The following is a 14,711-nucleotide window of genomic DNA, read 5'->3' as shown; positions in this document are numbered from 1 at the left end:
CAATTAGCTTTTCTGCACTTAATGATTCTTGCATTCCCTTGACTTAGTGAATGCTGATTTTCCAGACCCTGGGGACTCCTTCCTTCTTTCCCCCTCACAGGCCTTTGGAGAAAAGAGAGGATGCTGTGGGCTTTTAAAAGACATTAACAGAGAAGCAAAAGCCCCCAGCTGCTCATGGGCATTTATGCATGTTGGTTCGGTCCTTCTGTTCTGTCTCTGCCTCACCTTCTCAGATGGCATAAATGGTGCTGTGTAACCGGGAGGCTTCTCTCCTGGGAGGAGGCCAGCCTACTTACCAGCTGCCTCCTTCCAACTAGGCCCTGGGCAATCATTTAGACATAGTGGCACTACCAAAAGGGGACATGATGTGTGGCTAAGATCACTTAGTGTTAGAACAGAGAAAGCCCCCCACCCCTTCACACAGGGGTAACCCCTGTCACTCTGAAATTGTCATTTTAACTAGCCTGTACTTCCTATGTATTGTGGGTCTTGATAAAGCAAGGGGCTGATTCTTACTGGTCATAAGCCAGATTATTTTCTTTTTATTCTCTTCCTCTCTAAACATAGGGTACACAATCATGTGTATACAGGGTCATATGGTCCCTCATGTACACAGTCACTTGGGTGGAATACTAGGCAGTCTTCATGTGGACCACATAGGACTGCCTGGATAATAGGCTTCACCCTTGCTAGATAGAAAAAATACCACCTGCTCTTGGTCTCAGGTATGATTTCAGTCTCCTAAACTATGAGGCTCTTCCCTCAGGTAGTGTTCAAGTCTTAAATATAGATGATGCCCCATGGTGATAGTCGAGTGCTAGAGACATATGCAGGCCTGGGGAAGAGGCCGGAAACAAGGGGTTGGAGATGGAACTAGCTTGAGGAGTGAGACTAGGGGTGGAAACACACTGGCTTAAGTAGAGGTTGATGTGCCACTTATGAGGCTGTCAGATAAGGGCAACCTTATTTATCACACCAGGCCCCAGGTATGGGAGGAGCAGGGCATTGCTAGCCCCTTTTCTAATATGGCAGTTTGTGCCTGGTATATACTGTCTAGCCTGGTCAAATGCCCAATCAAGTTCTGGCTAAGCCAATACCATTGTAAATATCATCCAGTCAGGACAACAACTAATAGTGTTTTTCATACAGATACCCTGTCAGGCTGTATCTAATTTGTGCAGGGACTGGACAAATGCCCATCTCATGTGTGGGCTAGACAGGATAAGAGAGATTCAAAGGTAGACGAGAGACTACAGATAGATTGGTTTCCTGGAATATTTCTTTTCCCTCCTAGCCCCTTTCTTGCAAGGTAGGGATGCTCACTGAAGAAGAAATGGGCAAGCTCAATTCTGGTGCTATTTGTAACTATTGGTTTTTCATTTTGTTTCTTTGTCTTCATGAGAAAGTGAAAAATCTTTCATATGGTACACTTTACAAATGCCTACTTAGTTGGGGTTCCTTGGGAAAAATGTCATGCTGAAGTTGAGTAATTTCAGAAGAATTTAATAAAGTAGTTATTTACAAAGGCACAGCCTCGTAAGGGACAGTGAGGATCTGTGACCTGGTAACAGAAGATATCATTAACACTTCAAGCCCTGAAGGGATAAAGGCTTTGTGGAGACAGCCACTGGTCAGGGGCTGTGATCTCTGATGGAGAAACAGAGCCTGTGATCTTTGATGAAAGGACAGAGCTCTCCTTTCTCCTTCACCCCATCTCCTGCCACTAAAAGAACACTATGCCACTAGAAGAATCCCATGGGAAGTTGGACAGAAGGGGTTCTGCCTATGGGATCACATAAGTCATTCTGCAGTGGATGTGAGGGGCTCACAGAGGTCCTATGAAAGGAACCACTGGCTTCATCTCTCCTCACTCTCCCTTCCTGCATAGCCTACATCTCCATCCAGACTTCCTGTTGAGCAAGCTTCTTCCACTTTCCTTGGCTACCACAACATTCACCAAGATTCAAACTGCCCTGAAGGTAACTAGGAGTCATTGTGTGTGTCCTTGTAATAGAGAAGCAAATACTACACCCTGATTATCCCCCATTGGAAATGCTTGGGACCAGAAGTGTTTCAGATTTCAGATATTTTTGAATTTTGAAATATTTGCATATACATAATAAAATATCTTGGGAATGAGACCCAAATCTAAACACAGTTTATTCATGCTTCATGTATAATTTAGACAGAAAGTAATGTTATACAATATTTTTAAATCTTTTGCATGATACAACATGGCATGGTGTAGAATTTTTCATTTGTGGTATCATGATGGCACCCAAAAAGTTTCAGATTTTGGAGCATTTAAGATTTTGGGATGAGGAATGTTCAAGTTGTATGTGCCTTTTTGTCTTCTCAGAGCTCCACAAATTACAAAAACATTGAAGCATGAGCTTTCTCCTACCAATATATAACTGGATAAACTACGTTTGGAGAACAATCATAAAGGATAAAGGAAAAGTTCAGAGAAAGGATAGTTTGAATGTGAAATGATATTAAAAATTGGTCTTGGTAGAAGAATAGAAATTCATCTAAAAACTACTAGGCTTTCAGGTGACCTGGCCTTATACTTGGATGTTGAGAGTAGACTCTTGTGTGTTTACCTGTGGTCCCCGATATGTTGGAGATACCCTCACATTTCCTCAATCATCTGTTGAGTCTTCTTGCTGCATAGATGGAACATAGAGTTATTGAATAAAGACATGGCTACTGGGAGCTATGACTTACAAATATTGTGTGACCTATTGATCAATGTTGTGCTTCCTTCAGGATTTGGATTAGTATTGGGTTTTTGCAACTTGAACAAATCAAAATGCTATGCCATTCATTTCAGAAAAGTCATGACCCACTTAACTCAATGGATTTGTTGTTGTTGTTGTTGTTGTTGTTAATGGTGCTACTTCTTTGAATGGGCAGTAAGGACAGATGGTTAAGCGTGGTTAGGGAAAGCCCTTCAGAAATTCCACAGAGCAAAACCTTTTTGCTGTATCCAGTAGCACTCACAAAGAGGCAGGGGACTGCCTCCTTCATGCTAGTTGCCAGGTATAGTGGAGGGGTGTATACCTGTGTTGGTAGGTGCCAGTTGGTAGGGACATACAAAGCAAATGTCCTCACAGCTCGGGCCTTTACTGGACATAAACCTCATCATCTATTATCTCTTGGGAGTTTGTGAAAATGGAAGATTTTAATCAAATAATTAGCCAGTGAACTTATATTTATTGTGTCCTTACATTGGACTCTATACAATATTCTACAGGAGCACAAGGGGAAATAAGGCATGGCTCAGGTCTTTCAAGAACCTGCAGTCAAGTCAGGGATGTAACATAGATATATCGGTAAAATAAGGAAGCAGTATATATAATAGAGTGCATGACAGTATTATTTGTTGAGTTTCTACAATATACAAAGCAAAGCATAAACATGCACGGTTCCCTTTCATCTTCTCATTACCTCTTACACAGAAGGAAGATTTATTTCTACTACACATGATATAGATGCAACTCAGTGAAGTGAGATAACCTATCTGAGACCTCAGAGGCAACAACAACCGCATTGGGTCTTTCATTCCTGCAGTCAGGCTTCAGAGCCTTTTCTCATTCCTCTTCCCAACCCTCCCTCTGACCACCACTACCAGCTAGCTGCGTGGAGGTCATAGGATAGTATGCCTGCAACTGTTTCTGATTTTTGTTTCCCTCCCCCCAGCCTTTTCACCTCTATCATAAGTGAGTCCTATGATTCTACCCAGGTCACCTTGTCGTTATGTTCATAGTTAGGAAGGATTTCATAGCACACATCTGTTTACTTATGTGAAGCAAAAACAGCAACAGTTGGGAGATATAAGGCCCGTGTGATCTGAGTGTTAACTTGTGTTTTTGTCTCTGTAAGATCCAAATAGATTTTGAACACTCTAAAAAATATCCAGCAGAGTCAAAATTAACACCATCAGTAGTGAGGGTGTTTTGCTATAAAGAACTAAGGCATTAGCTGGTATCAGAATTTTCATTGTATCCATCTGAAACATCCTAGCTTGTTTGTTTCTTGGTTTCCTCGGAAAACACCTCCCTGAAAAAGCAGATGTGAAAGATGCACATGGGGTGAGTCCCAATCCCCTGGAGCTGAGTGTAGGTATTCCAAGCCATTCATGTAATATTTTGCTGTGAAAATTCAGGTGGGGTGGGGCACAAACCAAATGACCAGAAGAACCAAACTTAGGGGCAGCTGGAGCATTTCAGTGTGATAAGAGGTGATTGTGACCAGGTGCTGTGAAGGATGGAGGCACTTATTTTGCTGTGGTCTCAAGCATGCTGCCTTTCAAAAGCTGTTAAAGGGCCATTTGATAGAAGGAACAGTTGGATTGCACACTGTCTGGATCCATTATTGCCTTCGGATCTTCAGGCAGGTGCGATTAAGAAAGGCCAAGCTTGGATTTTTCTCTCCTTTCTTCAGTAATCTCACTCTTTATTTCAATACTCTCTTTGTCTGTAGAAGGTTACAAACAGATAATTTTGCTCCATTTTTCTTCTAATTCCCAGGTTCATATCTCTCTTTTTCTCCTCTCATCCTAAATCCAAAAGCATGAGCCTTGAGTCCATACTTCTATGGTTTTATTTCTGCAGCATACATCCCGAGCTTCCTTAATAGTTTTGTGGTATCCCTCACTATATAAATGCAGCATGTGTAATAAAGCCACTTTCATCAGCAAGACATTAAGGATATAGAGGACTGCATTTTTAGAGATTTGGGACAATAGATGCAGTAGCTGAAAATTACAGTTGATACAGCTTTCTCTACCATATTCTGTGTTCTGGTTCATGGCTAAACATGTGCTCATATGGCAGGGTCTCTTTTGGCCAACTACACATGACAATTTTCATCATTAAAGAGAATGCATTGACAATTAATATGAGGAGGGGGGAGGATGCCCTCAATAATCCATGTTCAACTAGAATACGTCTATCCACTAAGAGTTTCTAGAAGAAATTTCTCTAGAAGAAGAACAAGAAATACACATACACATATACATACATACACTGAGAAAGTATATGTAGACTTAAATGGCAAATGAATGTCTCTTCAAGGCTTTCTGTCTGGATGCTCCAGGATGCTGAATAGGCTAGGCCTCCTGCATGTCCTCCACATGCAGGAGGGACTGGTGGTGATGGAAAAGTCACTCAGAAGTGCCAAAGGCTGATGGCCAGTGACTGAGTGGCTGGCATTGAAGCTGGATAACCGAAAGCTACCAGAATGGAGGGGAGCTGGGAGATCCCGGGTCCAACCCAGAATCCTTGGGCACACTAAGGTTGTTCTTGGTTCCTTTTATCTTAGTTATGTTGGGCAGGGAGGATGTTGAAGTGGAAAGGTGGTATGTATCAAGATTGTGGAAAAGGTGAGAGACTTTCAAAGTTTATTCTGGACCCTTCCCTCCCTTCTGTCTCTCATCTCTCTTCCTGGCCTGCATTCTGTCAACTTGGGACTGTTTCTCTGATATCTGAGGAATAAACATCTCCATCTTTGTTCACCTGTCGTGGACAGAAAATTATGAAACCTTATTTACTCCCAGTTAATAATATATTTAATATCCTTCTTGAAGAAGGTGAAATAAAATCATGTGTTTGAGGAGTCAGTTGATAGAAGAACCATATGAAGGACAGTATCTGAATAAAGGAACATGTTGGCTTAATTCCCCAAACCCAAATTTCTACCTAATCCCTATCCACCAAAGCACTTGCTCTGACTGAGAGAGCAATTATGCTCATTTTCACTTTTTTTTTCTTTAACCTAGGAGAAATGTCTCCTCTGCATTGTTATGGAGACTGGATAAATGAGACAGATAGATGGGGGCAGGTATGAGGAGGTGACAGGAGTTGGCTGCCAAGTTACCTTTGTGATCCATCTCTGCAGAAGCCAGCGTTAATTCCGTGGAGACTCAGCAAGACTGATATCCAGCAGTGACAGTTTGGACATCTAAACATGACCTTGGATGTGCCCAAAACCACAGCTGAAGTTATGCCAGCTTTTCAGCGTAGTATATCACAGGGGCTGCATAACTGTGCTGGAAATTGGCTATGTTCTGAGCGCTAGTGTATCTGCAGAGGAACCTCTTTGGCTTTGTAATGCAATTCGGTGTGGTGGGAACACTTCTGTTTTAGTCGATTTTCAATAATTAGATGCTCACAAAAAAGCCCAGGACAGTCCTCATGTATTCCTCTTGAGGTTGTGAGATGCCTGTGTTACAGCCATCAACAACAATTATTCACGTTACTTAGAGTCTGTTGGTCAGCATTTCCTGCACTATGGGCATTTAACTGGTATCTGGTTGGAGAAAAATAACTAGGCGTCTGCTTCTGTTTTCCCAGAACACATTGGGTACAAGAAAGTTCTCTCCTGCAGCATAATGGGAAATTGCTTCCAACAAGAATCATTTCCTATTGCCCATTCACTCTCCTCCTCTCATTCCACCAGGAACCAGATATCTAAGTTATTGGTTTTCAAAGTAGGGGTCTCCAGACCAGCAGCATCTATACCACTTGGGATTATATCAGAAATGCAGTTTCTTAGACCCCCACCTCATAACTACTGGATGATAAAAGTGCAGGCAGGGACTCAGCAATGACTAATGCTTTCAGATCATCCAGGAGATGATGATTCAATTTGAATTTGAGAACCACCGATCTAGATGTTCTTTTGAGATCACATAAGGCCATTTAAGAATATCGAATTTGGGGCTGGGGATGTGGCTCAAGCGGTAGCGCGCTCGCCTGGCATGTGTGCGGCCCGGGTTCGATCCTCAGCACCACATACAAACAAAGATGTTGTGTCTACCGAAAATTAAAAAATAAATATTGAAAAAATTCTCTCTCTCTCTCTCTCTCTCATTAAAAAGAATACATTAAAAAATATCGAATTTGAAAAAAAAACCCAACAGCATTGGTTATTCTTATTTCTACAGCTTAATATCAGTGTGATCATAATCAATACAGATGTTTCTTAGTCTCAGTCTCATCTGTAAATTGTCAACAGTAAGTGAACATGATCAAGTTTTTGAGATGATAAAATTGCAGCTAATGGAATTGCATGGTAACCTAGCATATAGTAATATATGTTCAATAAAGTATTAGCCATAAATGTGAATTTTAACCAGTTCCTTTCTTGGACCCACATGCAAGTCAGAGCAGCGAATGCTTGTTAACATAAATGGTGTCCCAGGTACATTACTAGTAAGCTGTGGATTGTGTTGTTGCTCTTGAGGGATTTGAGATCAATGTCATTTCAAATCCATATTTCAGGAATGGCAGCCCAAGATGTAAGGGAAGGAACAGTGTCAGGAACCTCCTTCATTGTCTGACCTTCTCTCCACTTGTTCCCCCCCAGAATATAGTCCAGATATTATCATTAAAGCATAAAAGAAGGTTTTTTAGTACACTCTAGGCCACGCAGTGTGCATTTGAGTTACCTGGGGATCTTATTAAAATGAAGATTCCAATTCAATTCCTCTGATGTAGGGCATGGGATTCTGTATTTCTAACAAGTTCCCAAGTAATATTGAGCCTGCTGTTTGCTGATCACACTTTTGCTATCTTGGTGCTTTGCAAATGCTAATGTACACAAAATTTACCTCCAGATAAATGCTTCTCAAGAAGTGATCCAGGGACCATCTATACTGTCATCACCTGTGAGCTTCCTAAAGATACAGAATCCCAGATTCTACCTCAGATCTATGCACTCAGAATCCACATTTCATCAAGATTCCCAGGCAGTTCAATAGTATAAAGAAGTTTGAGGTGCATTCATAGCTAGATTTCCAACTGTGATTACTTGCAGTGGGACCAGCAATTAGTTTCATGTTCTACTCTTACCATCTTAAAACTCTTACTAATTCTTGAGCAAAGGTCTCCCCATTTTCCTTTTGCTCCAGGCTCCAATAAATTATGTAGGTGATCCAGGATACACTATTCAACATCAAACTTTAGTGAGTACATGGCCCAACTTGCACTTTATTATAAATTTGTATTTCTGGTTTCCCAGATTCTGAATCAGTAGACTAGTGGGTGATAGAGGTTAAGTGCCTCCCATGTGATTCTGACATAAGTGTGTTACACCCTTTTCCAGAAATAGTCTCCTTATCTTTCCCCCAGTAGATCTTCCACCATTTTCATGCTGTATGTTTTACTGATATCAGAGACAATGCATCTCTTCTGAATTTCTAGAAAATTCAATAAGCAGCTCAAAACTTGCTGGATACCAGAGCAAAGGTTTTTTTTTTTTTTTTTTTTTTTTTTTTTTTTTTTTTTTTTTTTTTTCTGGTTGAGCAATTTTCCCTGCAGGAGCTCTCAGCAAAATGTCCACCTGCACCTGAGTGGCCCTTCCATAGTGGTGTGACATTTACACAAGTAAAGTGGAAAGGATGCATAGTACAGGATGTCTCATCTCGAGAGGGACCAACTGCCTGAGGAAACTAGAAATAGCAATGTGAAGGTGCTCAGTATTAGCTCTTAGATTTTGTTTTTTTTTTACTTATGACAGATCGTTTTGAGAATAAAATAGAAAAAAAAAAACCCTCCCCACTAAAAATTAAGCTTTGTGCCTTCTGAGGAATACTCAGAACCAGAAATACAAAACACTGACTGAGAGATAGATCTGACTCCATTATTTCCGTGCTCTTACCTTGGGCAAGACCCAGATCATTTGGAAACTCCAAAGTCCTGGTCTCTAAACAGAGAATGGGTGAGAGCATCTACCTCACAGATACGCAGGAATCAAATGAGACAGTGTGAATGTAAAAGTGCTTTGTATATTGCAATAGAATGTATAAATTTGAGGCATCATTATGTGTACTGTGTAACATTGCTATTTCCAGCATTATAGTTAGGATCAGGATGCTGTATTTGTGAATTTGCCCTAAGGCCATAGAATATGTGTGGTATAGCAAGAGAGGGGAATGAATACAGACAGAAAGACATGATGAGGACTTGGTGAGATCTCTGGCAAATTTTAAAGTGTAGAAAAGAGAAGGAAGCTTCCACAATTTGAGGACTCCAGATGCAAAAATAAAAGAAAAGGAATCTATTTTTATGTGTGCAAACAGTTTTGAGCTTTGGGAAAATGCCTTTAGTCTAGCAATAATTGAACATTTCTGCCCCTGGGTGTAATGAAGATAAATAGCAATGGTGGTGGTCCATATTTAGTTTTGACTTCAGAAGCCTTCTGTCAGAATTTGCTATTCTGAGACGCATGGAATAATGGTTAGTAGTTAAAAGCTGGGTTTCTGATCTAGCACATATTATCCATATGAATTGGAGAATTATTCAGTCGCTCTGTTCCTCAATTCCTTCGCCAAGAGAATATATACCATAGAGTGGTTGTAAGCATTGTATGAATTAGTACACTCAAAACACCTAGACAGTAATTAAAGTAATTATAAGCATGCACAGCATGGAAATTCTTGGGCCAAGGGAAGGCCAGTAGTGCTAAAAGATCCAGCCATTCTGAGTATGTAAGATACCTCCAGGTTATAACTGAGAAGTTGTTTGAAGCAATTGTTTGTCCAGATAATTTCAGAGGCACTGAACTCCTTTGGACCTGCAAGTCTAAGACAACCAATATTCTGAGATTTTAATCCCAAAAGGCCTTGGCTACTGTGTTTCAGAAAGTTCACCAATAACAGATCAAAAAAGTAAATGTGTGTGTGTGTACACACACACACACACACACACACACACACACACACACGCAGACATAAGGGGGAAAGATAAGGCTGAATAATAATCCTAGCCTTGCCATGACAACCCCACTCCAATGGCTCCTGTTTACTCCCTGATCTTTTGACTTACCTGTATTGTCTTATCTTCAGGTGCACGATTGACAACAGGGTCACCCGGGTGGCCTGGCTAAACCGCAGCACCATCCTCTACGCTGGGAATGACAAGTGGTGCCTGGATCCTCGTGTGGTCCTCCTGAGCAACACCCAAACTCAGTACAGCATCGAGATCCAGAATGTGGATGTGTATGACGAGGGCCCATACACCTGCTCTGTGCAGACAGACAACCACCCAAAGACCTCTCGGGTCCACCTCATTGTACAAGGTGGGTGAAGCTTGGCTGGGAGGTCAGAATGGATAGCAAGGAAAGCCTGTATATTAATGACTTTTTCATTGACCTTAATAGAGATGTATTCTTTTTATCCTACCCAGTGAGGACATCTTTCTGTCATTTTGTTTTTAGAAGCTGAATTTTGCAATCATTTGCTCATTGAATAGAACTTTTGTTTTCATTTTTGCTTTTATTCCAGAATATATTTTCATAGAAATTATCCTCTAATTATTGCTTTCCTTGTTTTTTTCTCCCCTAAGTATTTTGTTTTTAATGTTTCATCCAGCTCCAAGATTGCTTTATGTTAAGACCGGCGTTACAGTGTTCTTTTGGTGCTACACATATTCCATAGCCTAGACCAGCCTTGACACAAAGCAGAGCCATAAAGGAGGCTCGGGGTCTTCCCTCAAGTGCATCCTTCCCAATCAGCCCCTTTGTTTCCGGTTTGCTTGCATTTTCCCTTATGCCTCAACCTTGGGTTTTGATTTGTCACTTCTCTTCTAAAATCAGTCAGATTCATTGTGTTTTTGTTACAGCTTGGCTGTCCTTCCCTTCTGCACTTTTGAGGCCTCGTGTGTTTGTTTGGGTTCTTTTGTTGCTGCAGTTCATTTGGAGTTTGTCTCTGTGTATGTTTCTCTGCATTATGCTCTTTTGCTCAGAACTTGGGACAAAGCAGAACTGGTCCGGAGCATTCAGATAATGCAGCCTGTGGATGCATTCCTAGTCAGTAAGAGCTTAGAGTTACAATGGGCTGCTTTCTGGCTGTGAGAACTGGATCAAGTTATCATTGTGCCTCACAGGTCTTTTTCTGTATAATGGGGTCAATGTGTGGAGCAGGGGTAAGGATTCAATTTTATATGTACAGCACATAAAACACTTAGGAGAAGGCCTGGCCCATAGAAAGGCTACTTATGTGTTAGCTGTTGTGATATTAAAAAAGTTCTTTTTTTTTCTTTCTATTTTTGAATGCTGTTGTCATTTTTTAAACTTTTTAGATAGGTTTTACTGTGGATTAAAAACATTTTATTATCTCAGAAGCTAAAGCCCCCAAGCAATTAAATGCCAGCTGCTCTGTTGGCGTTTCTTCATCCAGCCAGGTGCAGTGAACTCCTTCCTTTCCTGGAGGTTCCTGGAGCTGACCCTTCCTGTCAGCATCCTTGAGAGAAGGGTAGAGCTATGGGAGGATTGGCTATAGGAAAATGGGAAAGAGCATGGCTCAAGAAGGTAAAGCTCAACAAACTGGAAGAATCAGGGGAAAGCTAGCTATGAGAATGGAGGAGACAGCAAAACTTGTCTGGGGAATCCAAACTGTGAAAAGCAAGATAGGGTGAGCTGTAATAACAGGAGGACAGGCTAGAATGAGGGGAACATCAGGCCTTGCTTGGTAAGAGATGATGCCAGTTTGACATTGGAAGCTCTCACATTGTGGCAGAGTGTGCTCACAAAAATTTTTTTTTGTGTGTGATTTTTTTCCCTCACTCTTTTTTTTTTTTCCGCCAAAGAAATCATAATGTTTTCTTTATTTTATTGGTTCTATAAATGAATAAGTCTTTTTCAAGCTGCTACATGCAAATTTCATTTTTTAAATAGAATTGCAAAGAAGGTATTAAAGTATGTTTTCCATACCAGGGTAGGAATTGTTACATGATATTGTTGTTTCAATGTCTGTCTGTTTTAATATAAATACATTTTTATGGTAGACAAAATAAAGAATCACCAAACTATGGGAAGGTTTGGCAAATGTTCCAGTGGCACCTTCTGTAATTTCCACTAGACTGTGCTTTTTGAAGTAATTCCTAGGGCAGAATATCTAGTAATGATAATGAAAGAGTAGGAACTACGAACAGGAATTTGCTTAGGAAGCAGAACATTTATGGATAGAGGAAAGGAAGGAATTATGAAAAATGCTAATGTCTCCTTTAAAACAAGACACTGTGGTTTATGGCAGATTTTTTTTTCCCTTAAGACACCCTCTGCACACACCCACACGCTCCTGCCCTAATACTTGGTCGAATGTCTTATACAAATTGAACATGTAATAAATGCTTATTGAAGAAAATGGCTGGAATTATAGTGTGAAGATCTTACATGGGCTCCAGAAAAGAAGGTAGAGTACCTGGGAGATGGAATGATGGGAGGGGTGAGGGAATATACTCTACATCCATCTTCACTCATGTCCAAGCTAATGGAAAATGTCTAATCCACATCTTGATGTTTACATCTGTGACTTGGCTAGGTGCCCTCTTAGCATGACACACCACCTCAAGTATTGGAATCTCATCTTGGGCTAATTTTCGAATGCTGATGGGCGTATTGATTTGGAAACAAGCTGGGTTAAAAAAGGCATTGGTCTTGCACACAGACTCAGCCCAAGCTAATCCGCTGTCAATATGCCTGGGCTGAGTTTTATTGACACTTTAATGAATAGAGGACCATAGCTTTTCCAGAGTCAACCTGTCCCCCTTCTTCAAAGCAATCAGACAAACTAAATAGAACCAGACTCCTCTGTTTCTGTATTGGAAAGAAGATACACTACCATCTAGGATTTTAAAAAGAAATATATTTATCTTGGGATCGTTTATTATACTGAACAGAAACCCTAATTCCCCTAGCAGAAGCTGGCTGTCTAGATTTAAGTTGCTTTTCAATCCTGAACAGAACCCTGCTGGAATGCAAGTCAGATATATTAAGTTTTCAAAATGTTATTGTAATCGTTAAAGAAAAAAATATAAAAGCAGCAACAGAAGAGAACTAACCTGATACTCTGCCTAGGTGTATGTGTATTTATGTCTGTGTAGTCAATATTATATATAAATAAACCCATACAGAAGGAAGGCAATGGAGTTTTCTTAGTATTGTGCAATTTATTTCAAGTTTAGGACTATGACTATCAAATATCCCACCTACCCATCAGTTCTTTGTATTAGATCCTCTGTCTTTATGGATGTGATTCAATATTTGTGTCTCCTACAGTTTTGACACCATCTGTTCATCTACCTGAAAAGCTGACTGCCAGTCTTTGTGCATGAGTTTATTCATTCACATAATAATTGATCGTTGGGAAAAAACAATCCTGGAAACTAGTTCCTTGGTCCAGCACTTAGCACATAAGGATGGATAAAAAGCTGCTTGTGAAAAGTTAGTTCACCTTTGTGTGGAGAATATGGACTCGTGTAACATTTGGACCAATCACTCCCATGAAGCTAGCTTCTGGAAGTATAGATGCTATTATCTAATCAATTCTTCAAACACTCCTGGAAACAGTTGGAATATGGATCCTTTTACTCCTCTGGTATTTGATTAGCCACTTAAAGACCTTCATAAATGATCTATTCAAAAATCCAACTGGCCCATTTATATGGCAGCCAAATCCCCAGTGCTTCTTAGTACTCATCACTTAGCTCAAGCTCTATGTGAGGGTCTAGAGACTGTCCTTGATTCATGTTTTCTAGAGCTTCAGCAGTAACCACCCTCTTCAGTCCTTCTGAATCTCAGGATATGCTTTCCTGTGGCAAATTCTAGATCCAGATTTTGTGCTTTGTTCTCTGGGATGTTTTTTAAAAGTCATATAGCAGCAGGTTTTAGCAAAAGAAAAGAAAATTGCTCTCTTTTTTCTTTTCTTTTTAACCTTCCACTTCTTTTTAAAAGGAACTTGTCTCATTCTTTTCAAAAATGTCTACCTGTTGTAGCTGGGCTATTTTCAAAGCTTTTTAAAGAGATAGTTCTGTGGTTGCCTAAATTCTCTTAATCCTTACATCTTCTCATGGTGAAGGATATAAGGCAGTTTACAAAACAGTACTGGTCAAGTGCCGGAAATATGAGTGTGTTCAGTTTGGCTTAAACTAGAGGTGAGAATCTTTACCCACTGCAGGCAATGGACAGTATAGGTAGTTGCAGGAACAAATATTAAGCACAGCCATAGAGAGAACCAGGTATAGTAAGGATGTAGATCAAAGCCCATTAGTCCAAGGATGAGATTCCAAATGAATTGGAGAAAAGAGAGCTTCTGGCCAGGGACATAGGTCCAAACTTCAGGAATATGAGCATGGTGCTTCTAAGCTTCACTGTGTAGAATCAGCCTTGGGGAAGGAACACTGAAAAGAGGCAGCCTCACATCTAGAGACAGAATCCAGGCAATCACATGGGCAAGCTGTCCCCTTGGGTGAGCTAGGAATAAGAGCCATCCTTGTAAGGAGGGTAGTATGAAAGGGTGGTAGAAGAGAAGGCAGCAGGAAGGGAAGGGGTAGATTAGGAAGAGAATTGAGCTAAGTAGTTACCTGCCACAGTGGCTATTTAAAATTAAATTTAGACAGCTAAAATTAAATCTTTAACATTTACTTCCTCAGTCACACTAATCATATTTCCTATACTTCAGTAGCCTCATGCACTCACTGGCTATTGCCTTAGTGAGGTCATATATATAACATTTATATGGATTTCCATTAAAGAAAATTTTACAGGACAGTGCTAAGATGGTCAACAGTATGACCACCTGGTGTTAAAGCCAAAATGGTTTTTCATTCCTGAAAGAACCAGGTGTTTAAGTCAGCAGTTTGCTGCTATGACCAAAAAACCTGACAAGAACAGCTTTAGAAAAGGAAAAGTTTATTTGGTAAACATGG

At 40.4% G+C, this 14,711-nt stretch overlaps 1 protein-coding gene across 4 annotated transcripts in view; it reads left to right on the top strand.

Annotated features, from left to right (window-relative positions):
- Positions 1–14,711, top strand: part of NTM (neurotrimin) — a 411,195-nt gene that overhangs the window by 219,190 nt on the left and 177,294 nt on the right. For all 4 annotated transcript variants that reach the window (XM_081279775.1, XM_081279773.1, XM_081279772.1 and 1 more), the window contains exon 2: positions 9,851–10,083. In XM_081279775.1, the coding sequence (XP_081135901.1) occupies positions 9,851–10,083 (233 nt within the window). The remainder of the gene's footprint in view (positions 1–9,850; positions 10,084–14,711) is intronic.

This window comes from Spermophilus citellus, assembly GCF_964194105.1.
Source record: "Spermophilus citellus genome assembly, chromosome: 2".
NCBI classification, from domain to species: Eukaryota; Metazoa; Chordata; class Mammalia; order Rodentia; family Sciuridae; genus Spermophilus; species Spermophilus citellus.
The sequence above is the reverse complement of the archived record's forward strand: the minus strand, read 5'-3'. Positions and strand labels throughout refer to the sequence as shown.